This window comes from Aplysia californica, unplaced genomic scaffold (assembly GCF_000002075.1).
Source record: "Aplysia californica isolate F4 #8 unplaced genomic scaffold, AplCal3.0 scaffold01218, whole genome shotgun sequence".
In the NCBI taxonomy this organism is placed as follows: Eukaryota; Metazoa; Mollusca; class Gastropoda; order Aplysiida; family Aplysiidae; genus Aplysia; species Aplysia californica.
The window spans coordinates 56853-77391 of NW_004798488.1; the positions used below are offsets into that span (position 1 = coordinate 56853).

Below are 20539 nucleotides of genomic sequence, written 5' to 3' on the forward strand. Positions count from 1 at the left end.
GGCGCCGTGAACCTAGCCTGCAGACTATGTCCACGGCGCCGTGAACCTAGCCTGCGGACTACGTTCACGGCGCTGTGAACGTAGCCACTGCGTTATTCATTTATTTCCGTGATTTTGTGTCTAAAGTCCTGTCTAGTCATATAGTTATCGTATAGCTTGCTGTTTAACTTATATTTCTTATTGTTGTAATTTTCGATCAATTTAACTGATATGTCGAGACTTCAGTGCTTTCTTGTCATATCTCCATTTTTGTAAACAGTGAAAATGTGACTTCTTCTTTTGTGTTCACTCTTTGTTATATGAACTCGCTTCAATAGTTGTGAACACGTTTCTTCTAGCACCCAACATAATACTAAGTTAGAGGAATTGGGGCAGTTTGTGTCTGAAAACCTATCGTCTGTATCAATGGAAGTGGCACGAAGTGGTTAAGTTGTGGGTATTTTTTTCCAAGACAAACAGATGAGAGAGGTGTATAATTTGCAAATCTGTGCCGACAAATTATTAGTATTAGATCAGCGGCGCGACGCTGGAGAATAGCTTCTAATCTATTAACCGGCGCGACGCCGGAGAATAGCCACTTGCAAAGCAAAAACTAAAATCCTTCGTTCATGTAACCAAAGAAAAAAGGTCAGCTCTATTCGGACTCTAGATCTAGTCCGATTAGATTTTTTATTCGGACTCGACTCCGAATGTAATATGGGTTTTATCTATTTGGACTCGGGTCCAAAAAAAATGTTTTATTTTTCGGACTCAGCTTCTAAGTGAGTTATGTGAGAGTAAGGAGGTTACATACTGTCGTAGGGAACTTTACGAAAAACCAGAATTAGAACTAAAATTACCTACTAGGACTGTGTAATTGTGTCAAAAGTCAAAAGACTGCGCTCTCATTGCTCAGAGCACTGTCTAAGTACACAGTAACGGACAATTCAGGGTCTTTCCACCACTACTACAGCATCATAACTTCCACCACCCTTTGTTATTTAAAAAAAGTTTTAGTAGAAGTTTTACGGCGCTCGCAACTGCATAGGGCATGAGCGCCAAGGGGTGGATGTCAACAGAGAAGTCCTTACAGGGAATCAGACTTAATCTGCTCTCCTCTCAAGCTTCAACAGCACAAATACTGCTCCGACTATCAAGGCACCACACAAATATGGGTCACAAGAGTGTGACAAACATACAAAAGAAGTAGAGGGAAAATGACAATACAGTAGTCTCCGCTTAAGATCCCACCGCTTACGATCCCGGTTCGCTAAAGATCCCACTGTTTTAAGAAAACAAAATTTTTACTATACAAAAGTCACCCCTAAGATCCCGCTCTGATTCACTCTGAAGGTCTACGTTCGGCTTAGATCTCGCATTTTGGATAATAATTTGCGGAACAAAAACCCTGGCGGGCACAGCCGATCAACCAAGTGTGAAAAGATGAGATCAATGAACTGTCCGTAGAGTCGGAGATCAGCCACTATCGTCAATGTGATCACATACACGTAAAACTTGATGAAGCGATACAATGTTTGCCCCAGACGGGATCACACCGAGGTGTGAACTGACCGACTCGTTTATTTTCCGCACACATCGCACTCACACCTGAGCTCTCCCCCTAAACTTACATCACTCGCTGGGTGGGTAGGGCCTTCACGTTCGCTCCAGGCAGGATCACATCGAACTGTGAACTCTCCTTGACCATTGCAGCAGTTGTCTCTACTCGCGAATTTGCGAGAAAGACTGAATTTTAATTGGTGTGTTCACAACGTAATGGTGTGTAACGACAAAGGCTGTTGGGGACGGGGGAACTCGGTCAGAGATGGAAAGCTATAAATTTTCGACTGGTTAAGGGGAGGGGCAACTAGTTAAACGTAGATCTTAACACTCAGGAAAGGATAATAAGTGAAAATGGCACGCCCCATGCCACTCTGCGCTGTGATAGCTCATCGAGGTTAACCACTCTTTGCTCGCCATATGTCATAAACCCATCAAGGTTTCACGTCAGTTCATTTTAGAGTGGAGGGAGACCATTTTACCGATTGTGAGCCTTAACATGGGTCATCGTGGATTCTTCAAAGGGTTCGTCGGTTAACATCCCGGTTCGCCTAAGATCCCGTATTTCCTTGCTCCCGAGCACCGGGATCTTAGGCGGAGACTACTGTAGTAAGGATAAGGAAAGAAAAAGCAGCAGTTCCCTGTTGTAGATCAGACACAGTTATGAGCGTGACATTAAAGAATCATCCCATTTACAATAATTCTATTGTGCATGTGTACGAGAAATGTCCCCCCTTTGGAAATGGCCTAAAGACACTTCTGTCAGTGGCACCGCCCGGGGGGGGTGCGCACCATTTGTCTTTCCATACGTTTAATTTCATTTTGTTGTTGTGTGTTATAGTTTTTCTATAATTAATTTTTTAAAAATCACATCACACAAACCCGACGGCCGTGGCCTCTTCCCAACACCTCTTCCACCAAGAGTGCGTGGTCGCTACGCGCAGTCTCATTGGTCGACATAAATAACTTTGCCCCCGGCCAGGCCAACCCAACTTGGTTGTTCTGGGGCCAGTTTAGATAGATCTAGTAACTGGATATTAAAGCTCACGTCTCGATTGTTATCATTAAAACGAAAAAAAAATTTCTTAAATGCTGGAAATATTTAAGAAATTCTTAGAGTCCGAATATAATTTTTGTCTGTTCGGACTCCATTAATTTTTCACGAATCCACCCCCAACCCCCCCCTTCACGCCTCACACACACACACACACACACACACACACACACACACATGGGCCACTCCTTTCGTAAATAACCAACAAATTTTGAGAATGGATACCGGAGAAATAGAGTTCAAGTTTATGTTCTCGAGCGTTCGGAGAAATAGAGCCGGCCGACTAATAATGATCTAGGCTAAGCAGGTTTTGGTCTAGTCTAGATCTAGATTATTAAATGTCTAAGTTAAATGCTGGCTTCTACAACAGTAGTCTAAATTGAAGTCAAAATATGGAAGGAATTCCACAGAGGGCCGGACAACCAACAACACACAAAAGAGGGGATATTTTGAGCGGGGTAGATCTATACCTTAACCGTAACCTTAACCATAAACCCTAACCCTAACTCTTGTTAGCCTGTAACATAATTTGCTCTGTGGACCATGTCACGGTAAGTGCTGGCCCTCTGCGGAACTCCTTCCTCCCCAAAATATGTGAGGCAGAAACATTAGCTTTGCAGTTGGAAATGATCGTTTTACTTTGACCCTTTTGCCTACCCTTACTCAAACGTACTGCTGCTCTGATCATACAGCCAGCCAAGAAAATAGTTTTCCGAATTGTTGATATGATATATGCAGAGGAGGGGTGGCATTGGTTGAGTGCTTAATTTTATCAATGCTTGGAAGGGCCTAAGGGTGGAAGCAAAGGAGACTTTCAATCATTTCTGTATTTAATCGGTCAAACGGTGGTTCTAACGAGATGCAAGCACAGGTGGCATTTAATGTTGTTAAGAGTGCTATCTATGCCATTTCACTGTCAGAGAGGCTAGTATAGGGCTTGTGAAATTCCGAAATGTGAAGTTTTGACCACAGCTTGCTGACTGGACACAGGCTACCCGTGATCCCACCACATACTATACTATTGTAGTGACTTGGTGAGGTGTTTCGTCATGGCATGCAAAAAAAACTGGAGTTCGATTCCCTTATGGGGAGAATTTTTCATGAATATTTCGGTTTTCTGCTTGCTGGGATGTTGTATCCCTCTCAGCCGGGGTTGGTGGAAACCCACCTTCAAACTGATGGGGCGTAAACGTCCTACATTTTAAAAAAATGTTAACCAGCTTGCACTCTGGTCTCCCAAAATTTCCAGGCTGTCATAGATGGAATTTTTTTTCTGGCTGCTTTGAGATTCCATCTTGGGCAGGTTTGGTTTGACTGTAATCGAAATGAAGGGTATAATTCAGTGCTTCCACTCTTCCGTATTTTTACGGAAATCCGAACTTTCTGCCAGTTCCGTACTTGTTCCTCCATCATTATCAATTCCCTCCTTAAAAAGCTGCGACAGGGTAGGACTACCGATATTCCGTAGCAAAAGATCCGTACTCGCCTTCGCATCGTCTATAGGAGTATAAGTTACGGAAATTTGCGGTAATTCTCTCGGCAATAAGTTAATGTTATAGAAACCTGCTAGATTGCACATTTCCTGCAATCGGCCATTATCCCGCTGTGCCCTATGCATTCATTGTGGGTTGGTCAGCAGTACATTTTTACCTGTGGATTGATTAAAATCTGGCAAACTTTTTGTCCCGGTTTCCTCCTTTGTATCATTCGGATTGCTGCCGCGGCTGGAAAATCTGCGCGTTGATCAAGTAAATTGACTTGTGATCTTAGACGGAAAACTACTGTCAGAAAGAAACTTTTTTTTACAAATTTGTATAGATCTAGAAAAATGATCAATACGCAGATTCTACGGCACGGGAACGCGATAAGAGCCTCGATGAAAGAAATTTATGCTAAAAAAGCCAGCCTAGAAGTACTACAATCAAGAATAATTTGAAGTGGTGTTCCGAGGTTGTGACGTGCGACATTCAGACGTGAAATTTAAGGAAAATAGGGTATACGCCGGGTAACTGTATTGTGAAGGTACATATCTATTCATTATTCCCAGGTTTGCCTTCTATCAATGGTGCGATGACAAATTAATTGAATTATAGTAGCAATGGAAGGGGAACCTGCTTTTAAACATTGCCATCAATGGAAATATATTTTGTTGATCTTGGTGAAGAAATCAAACAAGACAAAATGTTGGTGAAAAAATAAATGTATGGTTTGTAGGCAATCTCTTCAAACAGGCTCCCAGATGCCATTGTCAACCCTCTAAAAGCACTAAATTTCAATTTCTTCAGGGGCTTTGCCCCCTGAACACCCACCAAGACGCTGTCCCTGGACACTGCTGGGGGCCTATGCGGCCCCCCAGACCCCCTGCAGAATTTCCCTTACTTTTCAGCTTCAACGGGTGGAAGCAGTGTATCTATTCTATTTGTGGTGGCCGAATTTTGCTATTCAAAAGGCTATTTAATGGCTGCATCGATCCACATGCGGTTTTCGCCAAAAAATTCTTTAAAATATTCGCCAGATCATGGCGCCCTTGGTTTTTTTCAGTTTTGAGACAGTTTTGCTGCAAAAACCTAAATTTCTTTATTTCGCTGATCGCTTTTTGTAGGCCGACGCTTCTGTCTCTGTAATTTTAGAAAATCCGGAAGTGTTATTTCATGAGGCGCATTTTGTTTTGAGAGTATAGATCTAGACCTTCTCATTTTTTGCATCTCTCAAGATTTATTTCCCCATTCCAGTAGAGTGTAAATATAGTAGGCCAATGACTTTTAGTTGATATTAAAGCACCGATCATCCCTTTCATCGAAAGGGGGCCCAGCTAGTATAATTATAATATATAGGCTTTGGACTATAAAATGAATTTGAAAAGCTTTAAACTTAACTCTTTAAACCCTGAGTTTTTCCACAGTTTCCCGCTGTTTTTTCTACAGTCACCTATACCTGGTGTGCTAAGCTCCCAGCGTCCGATGGGGGTTTTAAGAGTTAATCTGTGGGTGGTTGGCGGGTGCTCTGGTGTGATTTGCTCCTTTTTTCCTATCAAACATCAATCATTTTTATCTCCCCCCCTTCTTTTTTATTTTTGTTACTGAGCGCCGTAAAACCTCTACTAAAAAACAAAAACAGAGTTAATCTTTATGGTTGCTTACTTTCCACTAACACCTTTCTCTCTGACTTTTATTAGTTTTATGACCATCATCCCCTTTATCATTGCCCAATGAATGGTAAAAGTTGTTGTTTTCCCTCTTCGCCAACAAATTAGAATTCAAATATAATATCTCCTTAAACTTTTACCAATTCTTAAGAAGATGCAGTGAACAGTAATTTTGACTCTCTGTGATTTTGTCCTCTCAACTTCACTGGACTGTCAGCACTGATATTCAGATATATATATTTTTTATATTTTAATTTCAGTCATGTTTAATTTTCTTCATGTATAATTTAAGTGGAAATGTGTCAAGGCCTATAATGTTGTGAACTTTGTGAAGTATGAAGTGTCACGCTGGAGTAATTAAAATTTTATTTTACAAAACAAATGCTATTGTTTCATTTTGGTAGGGAGTTGACTCATGGATTGTCCTTTTGATTCTGATGAGTTGCTGGCGGTACTGAAAATATTTTATGACAAATTATGTACAGTAGTGAGTAGTCTCCGCCTAAGATCCCACCGCTTAGGATCCCGGTTCGCTTAAGATCCCGCTGTTTTAAGGAAACAGAATTTTTACTATACAAAAGTCACCCCTAAGATCCCGCCCTGATTCACTCTGAAGGTCTACTTTCGGCTAAGATCCCACATTTTAGATAATAATTTGCGGAACAAAAACGCGGGCGGGACAGCCGATCAACTAAGAGTGAAAAGTTGAGATCGATAAACTGCCCGTCACGTCAAAGATCAGCCACTATCGTGAATCTGATCACATACACGTTGTAAAACTCGATGAAGCGATACAAAGTTTGCCCCAGACGGGATCACACCGGAGTGTGAACTGACCGACACGTTTGTTTTCCCCGAACATGGCACTCACACCTGAGCTATCCCCCTAAACTTACATCACTCGCTGGGTGGGTAGGGCCTATACGTTCGCTCCAGGCGGGATCACATTGAACTGAACGCTTCCCTGACCATTGCAGAGGTTGTCTCTTCTCCTGAATTTGCGAGACAGACTGAATTTTAATTTGTGTATTCACTCCATAATGGTGTGTAACGACAAAGGCGGTTTGGGGGGGGGGGCGCTCGGTCAGAGATGCAAAGCTATAGTTTTTCGACAGGTAAGGTGGAGTGGCAACTGGATAAGTGTAGATCTTGAGACTCATGATAGGATAATAAGTGAAAATGGCTCGCTTCATCCCACTATGCATTGTGATAGGTCATTAACCACTCTTTGCTTGCCATACATCATAAACCCACCAAGCGATCACGTCAGTTCATTTTAGAATGGAGGGAGACCATTTTACCGATTGTGAGCCTTAGCAAGGGTCACCATAGATTCTTCCCTGGGTTCGTTGGTTAAGATCCCGGTTCGCCTAAGATCCCGCATTTCCTTGCTCCCGAGCACCGGGATCTTAGGCGGAGACTACTGTACTTCGTGATACTCCTTTTCAGCTTTTCTTGATAATTTTTTCCACAGGCATTCCAATTTCACACCAGCACCTGATTTGGCAGTCAGTTGAGCTTGAAGATGATTATTGCCTACATGATTACAACATCCACAATGGGGCAACACTGAAGTTGGTGCTTGCAATGAGGGGAGGTCCAATCAACACCCGAAGGAGTAAGTTTATAGTGATCAATGTTACTTTTTTTTTGCACATATGGATATATAGTGAAAGTGCATTTTTTTCCAGAAGGATTGTTTTGATTGTATGAAAATGGAAAAGCTAGAGGAATAAAAGACTGAAATATGGTGAAAGTGAATTGATGTTTCTTTCTATTTTTTCCCCAGTATTGTCAATATCCATTGTATTAGAATGCCAACAAGAAAATAAGCTTTTTTCTGAATTTATATCATGCTTTTCAAAAGACTGAATCAAAGAAATTTTCTCTGATTCCCTGTTCTTTTCTGATATTTAACCCCCCCCCCCAAAAAAAAACAACAAACAAAACAACAACAATCGTGCAAAATAGCTCTTTGCATGTAAGCTGCTGTTCAACATGTTGTCTTTTTGTAGTTATTTAGTCTATATATACACGACGTCACTTTTTGCCCGTTTCTGTTACTTTTAGTTCGCGTGACCCAGCAGCCCGCCGGAGTCACAGGTTAATGAGCCCTGAGTCGACTTTGCCGGTGTCGGTTAGGAAGTTCGCATTTTTGACTATGTTTAAAACGATATAACTTCTTCCCCATCCCACATAGCTAACCATTACGCGGATGTACTAAAAGCTCAATGTCTTGAGATTTATTTTGCGTTAGAATTGTTAATTTCAGTGCCTTAGTTTTTGTTCTAGACCAGTGTTTGTAGAGTACCCAATTTGTCCTATTTTAGTTACAAACTTATGAATAAATGATTGTTAATTTTAAAAAGGCATGACAGATCTCTCCAAAATCTGTGTTAAACTGACTACGAATATCATGTTTTTTACCATGAGAAATCTTAAATCTGCGCGAGTAGAAATAGTCAAGTTATAAGAGAAGAAAGATGCACATCTGCATTTTTAAACTAAAGACTATCAGCGTTAGCTCTTATTTTACTATTAAACAAGAGAAAGTTACTCTGCGTTTGTTCATGAATCATGCTGTGTCTGTGGCAGCCTGCATACAACTAAAAAGATATAATATAGAATCTAAGCGATTAAAAATCCCACAAAACCATGTAAAGACATGGGTAGAGATAAACTTCTTGTATGGAATAAAAATATTGACAGCTAACACATTCATTCTTAGTTTTTGCGTCGGAAATATGCGCGGACACAATATGTAAAGAAATCAGTCACATTGTCAATTATTGCAAATGGTCATAGAAACGAAAAATAAAGCTGGAAAAGTCTGGTGCTGATTCAGTGTCCCTGGAAAGCTAGAAATTATTCTTATAACCCAATTACGAAAAGTCATCCCTATTATTCAGTCAACTTACAAAACCTAGACTTAGTGTTTTAAGAAAAGTAAGGAATTTCTGGAGTGTAACTGATGCTGTTCGTGTATTAGATTTACGTTGAAGATATATTCTAGCACTAAAATCGATTTATACTTTTCATAGAGAAACTTCATGGTGACTTTTATAAACTTTCGAGAAAATATGCGAATATTCACGATTATATTAGACACGTAAAGTTATATTTGGAGGAATTACTTCATAGCGAATTGTGTGCCTGATGGATAAAGTTGCAAAATTACAGCTTTCTATTATATGCGCAGATACCATCTTTTCTGAGTATCTGCACCAATGCTATGTCGTTCATGTTCCAAAAGTTCCACAGATTTTGACGATGCCTTTTGTTATATTGGTTTTTTTTCATTCACGCTAGTCCCAAAAAAATTACAGTTTAGCATTGCCGACTCCAGCGCGTCTAACGAAATAACCAGACAAGTTACAACGTCCGTTCTTTTTTGAGTCTCGAGCAGAAATGCATGCTTTGGGTGCATTAAATGAGAATTACCATAAATACAAGGATACACCTTAAATTGTACGTTGAAAAGTACCAAAAATTAAGTTGGCCCAGACAGAGCGGCGACAGGGAGCTGACCCCTGTGACCCCGACGTGATAAGGCGCCCGGCGGGGAACTCCCCGCGGCAACTAAAATTCTACTGCTCTCCAGAGCCTACAAGTCATAAGTGAGAGTACAGTTTGAGATGCCCATCACCAGTTCGATTTGAATTTTTATTGTGATAATTGGAAGTCTTTTTAGTTGTGATGACTAGACTAATTTTGTTCCTTGTCTTGTGTCTTTCACCTTTTTGCTTGTTGTTTTTATCATCAAGGTCATCAACATTGTCATTTTAATGCATTTCTGTTGTGATGTATAAATGACAGATCCATTATTTGTTATCTTCTTTTTTAGTTCCAGTGGAAGATTCTGCCATCAGAGAAATGGCAGAGTATATGGAAGCAAACAGAGATGAAATTTTGGACAAGTTACCTGGCAACAGTAATGTGACTCTGCTAGTTTTTCGAGAAGGGGACAAACTGAACTTTTTCCGAGTGGTTGACCCTCGCCCAGATGGCAGCCTCACACCACTGTCTGAGTCAGAAGCTGTATAGTGAGTAGTTCCTATTATTTGTATACTTCATACAACTGTTATGGATTACTTGGAAAATGAGCGCCTCTGGTAGAGTGGGTGGTTGATTGGATCCATACCCATTCTATCTTCCTCTAGCAGTGCATGCTGAAATACTAAACTGCTGGGGTTTTTTTCTGAGTCAGTGTTGTGCTCCTGGATTAAGTGTAACTTTGTTGTAAAAGTATTGCTGGGGAAATATCTTTTTATAAAGTTGAAGTGCTGCTGACTTTAGGCTATTCAGCCAAGAGCTGTGTTCACTCGGGAGTGGGTGCTGTAGAAATGATCTACATTATTATTATTATACTTACTTGTTCTTATGCTCAGTAGAATTGTGAATGGGCTGATTTATCAATGTCAAGCTCATTCTGTGCCGAAACAACATAGGGGGGACTGCTACTTTTTTTCCCCTCATGCTTACTATTGTCATTTTTCCTCTACTTGTTTTGTATGTTTGTTACTCTCTTATGAATTTGGGGTGCCTTGACAGTCGAAGCAGACTTTGTACTGTTGAGGCTTGAGAGGTGAGCAGAGTAAGCCTGATTCCCCGTTTGGACGCCCATATGATCTTATACAGTTGCAAGCGCCGTAAAACCTTACTAAAACTAAACTAGAGCTTTGGAAGGTGAATGATTTTTGGTGTGGCGAGACATGATCAGCTCCTGTTTGAAGCAAAAGAGGCACATGCCATCTGCGATCAGCCATAACTCGAACAGCTTTGTTTTTATTTGTTGAAACTCTAAACCGTTGGGGCTGCTGAAGTGACATTTTATAACAATCAGGATTCTTTCAGGCGTTTCCTACTTTGCTAATCACTGTTATATGATGCTGTAGGTAAAATTTTATGTGCTCGACAAGTAGTTCTTAAAAAGAGCAGTTGTTCTCCTCTTGCCTGTCCTTGGTGATACGTAAGCCATCCCTCCTGAAATGAAAATTCATGATACAACATTGAAAAATGTTGATAGCTTCAAATATGAATGCAGAAATTCATGTAGCTTTATGTATGAGAATAAAGCTTGTGAAATGTCTCAGGAGAAGTCTTAGCATCAAATGGCAGGACAAGATACTAAACAAATACAGTCAAACCTGCCCTGACAGCCGCCTCTATAAGACGGCCTCCTGTACAAACGGCCACTTTCCTTTTCCCCCCTTGCGTTTTTTCTATATAATTTAACTGTGTAAAACGGGCACCTGTCCAACACGGCCGTGGCAACCATATTTGAACACACAACCCCTATCACACTAAGCAATAACACCTGTCATTACGTTTTGTCATAAATTTTGCATTGGCCCCTGGCGTTGTGGGCGAGCCGTCATAATTCAATCACCTGTCGTTGTTGTTAGGTAGTCCCTCCAACCGATCATGTTGCGTAGGCCCCTCCCACTGTTGACCAATAGCTACTAATTTTCAGCTGCTGGTGAGGTAAGCGTGTGATCCCTCATAACCCATAAGCCCCGCCCAGAACTCATTCGCAAAATCGTAAGAGAGATGAGGGGGTCACTGTTTACCCAGTCTGTAACAAAGTAACAAAGGACGTCAACATGAACTTGTGACAGAAGCGTCGCTCGTTCTCCGAGTGATGGTGACCCATGTGTTTGTTTTAACATGGCACTCGGTCTTCCTCATCTGATACATTTCGTTTTATTGTCACCCTTGTGCAAAGTCAGCAACAAAATAAAAATTACAAACAAAATACAAACCACCACCACCACCAAAAACAACAACAAGACGGCTACTTTCGATTGGGACCTCAGATGGGAATGTTTTGTTTTCTTCATCTTGATCAGTCCTGCCAAAGATGGCCACCTGTCTTATACGGCCACTTTTCTCCTAGACAATGGGTGGCCGTCTTACACAGGTTTGACTGTACCAAATTCTCAAAGGGGCAAATCCATTGAGTTTGTTTTTGAAACTCTAAAAGAACTCAATTTTAATGGGCTGTCCATGTTGTAAAGATGGCTGATTTCAGAATTCCAAATTCAGTGTTCAGTCTGTGGGAGACACACTGGAAGAAACAAATATACAATAAACTTCACAACATCATGCTCCAACTGGGTCAGCAAAAACTTTCGGGCGTCTCCAGAAAAGACAAAGTCATTTTTCCTTGATAAAGTATCGGACACACCTCCTAACACATAAATACCTCCTACAAGGGGAAGACCTCGTGGAACCTGGAGAAGAGTCACGGAAATGGATGTACAGAAAAGTGGGAAGACGTGGAGTGACATCAAGCGACTAGCCCAGGATAGGGAAAGGTGGAGTGTGTTTGTTCGTGGCCTATATCCTGACCCAGGGTGAGAAAGGCAATGATGATGATGACTGACAAGGAGATGAAAAAATCATTCAGTGACGGATGCGACACAGACTTCTCCGTTAGACACATCTTAACAGAATGTTCAGACTTTGGAGAGTCCTGAAGGAAGTATTGTAAATGCAAAAAAATTGCAAGATTTGTTCCTCATTGTTGATCCCAACAGAATTCTTGATTTTATAAAGGCCATTGGCCCTTACAATAAATTGTAAATACTGTTGTTTTAATCTAAAGCAAATTGTCATTTTTAATTTGAATATTTTACCACAAATTTTAAACGTTTTAAACAAAATCATTGACCTAAACCGACAAGCCGTGCTTTGAACTGTTGTGAATGCAACCAACTTATGTTTTGCGCGCTTATATGACCTTATGCAGTTGCAAGCGCTGTAAAACTCTACTAAACTAAACTAAAAGGCAGTATTCTATTTTTAACTGCCGTCAGGGAAAAGTAACATTGGAGCACCAAAACAAGTGCTCTGAACACATTCTGAAAATGTCTCTGAAGAAATTCAACATTAATCCCTTGACATGGAGAGCCTAGCCTTTGGCAGATGCAGTTGGAGAGCAATAATCAGAGGGCAGCGAATCATATGACGTTTCACGAATTAGAAATGCTGAAACTAAGAGAAGCCCACAAGCTGTGCACGTCCACAAACAGAAATGAAGCTTTCAAATGCTCAAAATACTTGGTCTCATTGGCCACAGCAGAAGACAGAAATCGTCTTAATTCTTATTTCTTCTATTTCTCTTACTGTAAGAAATATTCTCCTCTGTAAATGCATTGGTCATCTTCAGACATTGACTGATGAACTATTATTATGTGCTTGATGCTATTCCGAAATCAGAACTTAAAGCTTGGGTAGGCTTCTCTTCTTTCTGCATTCAATTATGACTATAGGCAGTAAGGGGATGTGTGTTTGTGTGTGTGTGTGTGTGTTAATGTTTGTTTTTTTACATGTCCTGCATCATTTATGGTCCTTCTGACCACCTGTGATTGATGATTAATTTAGAATGGTTACACATTCAGAACTCATGACACACAACCCCTATCACACAAAGCAATAACACCTGTCTTAGACGGCCACCTTAGTGACTCCTTTACGTTTTGTCATAAATTGTGCATTAGCTCCTAGCGTTGTGGGCGAGCTGTCATAATCAAATCACCTGTTGTTGTTGTAAGATAGTCCCTCCAACCCGTCATGTTGCGTCGGCCCCACCCACTGTTGACCAATAGGTACCTGGTAACAAATTTTCAGCTGCTGGTGAGGTAGGGCGTGTGATCCCTCATAACCTATAGCCATAAGCCCAGCCCACAACTCATACACAAGTTGTTAATGAGATGAGTGGTTACTGTTTACCCAGTCTGTAACAAAGTAACAATGGACGTCAACATGAACTTGTAACAGAAGTGTCGCTCGTTCTCCGAGTGGTGGCGACCCGTGTGTTTGTTTTACCATAGCACAAAAGATAAAAAGAAGAAAAAACCCTCAGCGAAAACAACAACAATAACAACAACAATGTGGCTGTCTTCGGTTGGTGCCTCAGAAAGGAATGGTTTGTTTTCTTCATCTTGATCAGTCCTGCCTAAGACGGCCACTTGTCTTATACGGCCACTTTTCTCCTTGACAATGGGTGGCCGTCTTACACAGGTTCGACTGTATATCTTTGTTTAGTGCCACTATGATTCACTTTCCAAGTATGTTCGTATTTTCTTTAACTCCTTGGAGTTGAAATCTAAATAAAGAAAATGTTACACATTATTGGTTCCAATGAACCGAGATAGAAAAACAAACTTTGCTTGGTGTTTATGAAGTATCAAGGTCTGACGGAGTCTAATCCTAATCCTGTTATGGAGATTAGTCCTTGGCAGTTCAATGTAGCTTGACTCATGGGATTAGTCCCAATATTGTATTGCGGTTCACACCAAGCTTTTCTCAGCATTTCCTTGCATAAGGAGTACTCTGTAGTTGTTTTATAGTGAAATATATTTTTTGTATATGGAGTTTAAGTAGCTCTGAGTTAAAGATGAATTTGTTTTTTGCAACAGCAGTTCAGCCTACAACATGCGTGATGATGAGGATGATGATGATGAAGACACCCCTAGTAAAGAAAAGACGGAGGAAAATAGTAAGATGAAAGAAAAGATGGACCAGCTGAGGATCAATATGGAGAAAATAAGTCTAACAAAGAAGGTAAGATTTTGTAATTTTGCTGCAAGGGCACAGAATAAACAAACCTGGGATAGATTGAGGACAATTTTATTATCAATGATTTATTGTGAAAAGATTTTGTTTTAAGGCCAAGATACTTTATTTCCTGTTTCAATGATTTTGATTTTTGTCACCATGCCCATGTTGACAATAGATTAGTTGTGTGGTAATGTCTGAGTATAGCGAGAGTACATTTGTAAAACTGTTTTTTGCCTCGGAAGTAAAAGGAGGTGATTTTGAGTTGTCAATATTTGTACTAAAAATATCCAAGTTGTGTTTGCGTTCTTCTAAAAAATGTAAGTTTAGATAGTTACAAAGAATGGCAGAATGTAAACTGGATGTTTGGTTTGGTTTGTTGATAAAGTTGATAAAGCCCTGCAGTTTTGTAAATCTTTGGTTGTTTTCTCTAACTTTTTCCTGATCTTGTAATGAAAGGGTCATATTTTCGATGTGCTTTTATGAAAGAAAATCTTTTTAGTGTATCTTTCAACGATATATCTCAGGAGTTTTCAATGGTAATGTTTTTTTTTTTTACCTAGAGTTATATGATTTTAAAACATTAATTGAAAGTCTTGTAGTGACATGAAATGCTTTGTGAACTTTGAATTTGTAGTAACAACAGAAAAAAGAAAATGTTTTCATTCATTCTTTCAAAGTTTTGTGTCGAACGTAACATGTTGAATTATTTTCTAAGAGATATATACTTTGGTAATTTCCATTATTGTGCATAACCAGTTTACCACATTAAGTGAAGGAAGATATTTAACGGTAAACTTCTGCATGACATGGGGGGTTACAGGGAGGAAACCCATCTCATACTTTTTATTGAGCTTTACTGGTAAAAAATATTTTCAGAGAAAGTATAAGACACCATCTCCTGGCCATGGTCCTCACTCAAGTGTTGCTCGTATGCGACTGAGGGGTTTGCCCAGTTCTGGTCGATCAACGTCCGCCTCCGTGAACCAGACCTTGAACAAAAACATGTGCCTACCACCAGTCGGGCACACGTTTGTCAGCCCACAGCTGGATGAGGTGGACTGTTCTCGAGGGGCTGCCAGTGCCAGTGCTTACTCTGTTGCCGTTGATACACTTGCTCAAACAGCAGCTGCAGCAGCTGATACCGAGTCGTCACTTGTAGCTGTGGCTTCAAATGCAGGAGTCCTCCCCACAACAACCTCTGCAGAGGTGACTGTCATTGAGAAGAATGAGTCTGCTGCTTCACCACTAGAAGTAAAGCCTAAGGAAGGAAGGAAAAGTGCTGATGCTGCTGGGGCCGAGGGAGCAAGTGCTTCTGCCTTAGCTGCTGAAGTCTCAGCGACCAGAGTTGCTGAAGATTTTCCGTCCCCATCTCTTGCACCCCACCCTCCTCCTGCAAATACCTCCAATTTCCGCAGGGACCTCCTCAGATTGAGCGGTCTGGCTGAAACCCCTCACAATTACACGGCGGCATCCGCCCGGAGACGGGAAGCCATTTCCATGCTAGAAACTCTTCAGGAAGCCACCACCAAAGGCATATCTCAATCGACTTTCGCAGGTGGCAGTGGAGATGAAGGTGGGAAGACAATTGGGAAGAGAAAGGTGTCTGAAAGGTGGGAGGCTTCTTCAACCAGTGCCAGTAACAACCCTAGTGCTGATCCGTACAAGAGATCACCAATTTCATCTCATAAGGACTTTGTGTTAGATTCTTTTATGCGGCCGAGTACCACTACTCGCCGTAAGGAGTTTGCTCTTGAAGGTTTAACCAGCAGTGAGGCTCGTACGGTTTCGGGTATGCTCCGCCAGGCTTCCATTGAGAAAATTGGCTCCTCTCACATCGGCAGCATAGTGTCCAGTGCCAGCAAGTCGCGAATGGGGAATTACTGCAGTATACAAGAGGCTGGGCGTATAACAACGCCTGAAAGTCGGATGGTGGTAAGTTGCCTTGTTACATCTCAGCATTTATTTACATCTTGATGTGATCATGGCTGTTGTTACATCAGGACAAAATCTGCTGTCACTATTATATACTGTATGTTGCAAGTACATTTGGCTGAAGTGACAACTCTTGTTTCATTTTACATTTCCTTTTGTGCAATAGAATAGCTGCTAACGAAGTATTGCATGTTTGAAGTTGCTGAGAAGGTTTGTTTTAGATGAATAGTCTTGTCCTGATCTGATATTTGTCTTCTTTTTTATTTGGAATTCCCTATGATAAAAGCTCTGATTGTATGGACAAAGTGTCACAAAGCTCATAAATTGGCGTCTCATGTAAAGATAAATATTGACGTGCTCTTTTTGTGGTGTTCATCTGCTTCTTAAATTTCCAAATTAGTGGAAAAATAACTCACTGGTAATTTAGATTTGGCCATAGTAACTTAATTCTATCCCTATCACACCAGACCATTTTCTTCACGGTGACAGAAGCATTTTGGTGTCCATTTTTTCTTTCTGAGTGTAATCTGGAAAATATATTTTGTTCTAATTTATAAGAAACTAAAATGTGTTGTATATCAAAGTGTAGGAAAATGAATTTCCCAACAGACCATTCAAAGAAAAAAAAAAGTGATCTGAGCATAAAATAATGGTTTGTGCGAGTCTGAAGACTTGAGTGAAGAGATTGAAAGTTTGTCAAGCCACAAAATGCTTGTCATGGCCAGAAACATTGGTTGCATGAAATGTGGCTGGTGATAGTTAATGAATTTTTTTGGTTGGAAAAAATAATGACCTTGGAGATTCAAAAAGACGTCTTTGTCCACATCTGATATATTTTTGCAAACCTCTTTTTCATTCAAATGCTTTTAATTTATGGTTTTAGTATTTATTACCAAAGCTGTACTTTCAGTTTTGTTAGAGTAAATATTTTGTTTGACTTCTCTAAATTGCTATCAATGAAAGTTATTGTTCCTATTTGTTTATCACATTTTTAATTGTCTATCATGAGAAGACTGAGTAAAAAGTCGAATCACCTTACCATTGGATTCTCTGTACACACTTTTTTGTTTTTGTTACATCTGCAGTCTGCAAGACTACAGAGAGTGTCTGCATCTGGTGAGAGACACCGCATTTCTCCCACTCATCGCCTTCCCCCTGTCAAAGTGAAGAAAAAGCAAAAGAGGTGTTTTTTGTGCGGCAAGAAGACAGGGCTTGCCACAAGCTATCAGTGCAGGTGAATAGATTTTTTAGTTGATGTCATTCTGTTGTCTTTTATGGGGAACAGGAAAATTAGTTTTTCAGTTGTGTAAGTACTTTTGAAAACTAAAATCCTGACAACACTCACCCTCCGAAATAACTTAACAAATTCAGGGCTCTCGCTCCCTTTGTAATATGAGAGCGGATAGTTCATGGCAGTGCTTTTTCATGGTGGTTGGCTCCAGTGTTGTGCACATACAGACCTGATTTATTGGTTATGTGATACCCATCCAATGATCCTGACTTCATTGTTTGTAAAAGTGAGGTCTGTACACATTGTGTGCTGCTGTGTTACAATAGACAGAGTTGGGTAAAGGGTTTTCTAGTTTGGATTGTGTTCGAAATAAAGCCATTGGTCTTTCTTTAAGTATGCAAGGCTAGTATATGCCTTGTCTTTGAAGTATCAGAGAGAAAAAAAGGTTTATACTTCACAGATACTGAGATACAGTTGCATAAATTAGAATAAGAGAAAATGTTGGGTGAGCTCTTTAATGGCAGAACTGTTTGCCTTTTGTAAAAATTTTCTTTCTACAGCTTTCCAAATTGATGAGGAAAGATTGATGATAACATGTAAAGTAACTTGATTGACTTGCAGCCAGCTAGTTATGGGCTTCCTGTGGAGCTGGGCCTGTGTTCATGCCAAGAACTCGATTCTCAGTATTTTTCATGGCTGTAGTCATGAGTTCTTTTGCTTTATTTTGCCCAAATTGTGTTTTAGAAGTCAAAAATATTTAGCACTATTTTTACCTATTACAAAATTAAAGAGACTTGGTTCAAAGAAAGATACTGAAGCTGTACTTCTTTCTTCAAAGGGTCTGAAGGGGCTGTAGTCCCTTTGCTGGTTGGCGCCCCCCCCCCCCCCCCCCCAGCCTTTAATTTGTAAGCATTTCTTTGTTGTTGAGTTTATAATCGTCCTACATTGTGTAATTGTGCAAAATACTCATCCTTATTATTTCCATAAAAAGTATTTAGTAAGGGCTCCATTCTGAATTAGTAGTGTCAGACCAGCTTCAGTTTTTTCCTTTCTTGTTGAAGACACCTAGTCTAGGGAATACTGACTGTTTGGAACAATTATCTTTGCAACTGAGACTTTCTCTGATTTGTCTTATGTTTGGTTGGCGTTGTCTGTTTTAACAGATATTTCTGTACTCGTATCAGCAGTTATGATTTTTCCGTCTGCATGTTTTTCTAATGTTTTCCCCAGATGCGGTAACAACTTCTGTGCCAGCCATCGCTATGCTGAATCACATGACTGTACATTTGACTACAAGACTGAAGGTCGCAAACTCCTGGAGCAGAGTAATCCTCTTGTCAGTGCACCCAAATTGCCAAAAATCTGAGGAGTGTGCTTAAAGACAAAATCAGTTAGCATGTGTTAACTCAGGGCTGATTATTCTTCTGCATGTGTATTGTTTTGTGTTTTTTCTTCAGTAGAGCGTATCTTGATTTATGCTGAAACCAGGAGGAAATAAATCTGAATGAAATTCATGATGGCTGTGCTTGCAAGAAAGAAACTTTTGTTACTGGTTTTGATTTGCTTTAATTGTTTTGCGTTTAAGAAAACTTAAGATGTAGTTGAGTGCTTCTGATATTGTCATTTACCCAAGCAGCATTCACATGAGATATATATGCTTGTGCTGTGATTTTTTATTTTGGAAAAAGTTCCGTTGCTCATCAGACCTCCATTTCTTGTTTTTTAAAATTTATTATTTGTAATTACATTTTTCTTTAGTTTAAGTTTTAAGTCTTGCTTACAACAGTAAGGTATTTTCAACTGCAGTTTAAAAAAACCCATTAAGGATACTGTATATTTTGGGAAAGTTTTGTTTCAAAAGGTACATAAATAACAAAAATGGCTTTTCTTGGACCCCCTCATTAATACTGTAGTACATATTACATAGTTGTGCCTTTTTGAGAAGTCATAGGTGTTTCAGAAGAGTGATGTTTTGGAAGCCATCTTTGTTGGATGATATAGATACAATATTTCTTCTCTAATTTTGTCTTCTTTGGTAGAGTATGATTAATAAATGTGGACCAAATGATGACTTTAAAGAAGATTTGATGTTTCAAAAGCTATTTTGTCAAAGTCAGTTGCATTGAGAGTGGTTGTGTTTTACAGGAAGCTTCTCTTCTTTAATGTTGATAGTACTGTGTGATGGTGTTGTCAGTTTCTTGTGGTCAATATAGTTAATCAGCATACCTCTGCACTTACAGATTCTAAAATTTCTATCTGTTCGTGAGTTGGACCAAGCGAAGCAAAAGTATAAATGTACAGCAAATAAAAAAGACATTGTAGCAACCCTTTGTTTTTATCGTTTATTTGGCTTTTGAATGGCTTTACCATATTTGCACTATTGAGCTTTTAAACGTACATATTTTCTGTTTATTTTAGTTTTTCGTTAAATTTCAGTTAGTTGTCTTTATGTAACTGGCGAAGATACTTTTTGGATTAGTAGATCTTGAAAGCGATAATTATGTTTGCACATTTTGGCAACCCCCCCCCCCCCCGAGATTGTCATTAGGTTTAATTAGATAAAATTTAAAGAATTATTACTATTTGTGAAGCACCATGGGAAAATCAATCCTGTGTCGCAAAAATAGCAGTGTAGACTAATCACAAATTTATGAAGTACATTATCTCCTCAGTAAATGGGATTTTACTGATTTTGAGTATGTTAATTAGAATCTGAGATATAAACCAGCTGGGTTTGAAGTTGAGACTTTTCACTTTCTGCGACATAAATGCCATCTTAAAAAATCATCCACCAACCCCCACCCTTCCCCCAAAACACTTTTTTTGTTATTTCAAATGTTTTATTTTCAGAACATATAAATAAAATATTGGAAGTTTCTCATAATGCAAGAACTGTTTTTCCATAAAAATTATTTCTTTTTTTCCCACTTAATCAGCAATATCTCAACTTCAGGACTAGTGACATCTGACTGATTTTTTTCTACGACACCTCACATTTTATGGAATGTGCTGTTTTGTATGCAAATCTGTCCTTCCATTTACAAGTTAAAGGCATTATAAAATATTTTCTAAG

At 39.7% G+C, this 20539-nt stretch overlaps 1 protein-coding gene across 2 annotated transcripts in view; it reads left to right on the top strand.

The window, feature by feature from the left end:
• LOC101849983 (AN1-type zinc finger protein 4) overlaps positions 1–19778 on the top strand; it is a 24050-nt gene extending 4272 nt beyond the window's left edge. The window contains exons 2-7 of one of the 2 annotated variants that reach the window (XM_005112251.3): positions 7213–7356; positions 9583–9781; positions 14162–14306; positions 15180–16235; positions 17321–17469; positions 18697–19778. In XM_005112251.3, coding sequence (XP_005112308.1) covers positions 7213–7356; positions 9583–9781; positions 14162–14306; positions 15180–16235; positions 17321–17469; positions 18697–18832 — 1829 coding nt within the window. In that variant the 3' untranslated portion in view covers positions 18833–19778. The remainder of the gene's footprint in view (positions 1–7212; positions 7357–9582; positions 9782–14161; positions 14307–15179; positions 16236–17320; positions 17470–18696) is intronic. The other variant, XM_005112252.3, reaches the window with a different exon arrangement.
• Positions 19779–20539: the final 761 nt, after the last annotated feature.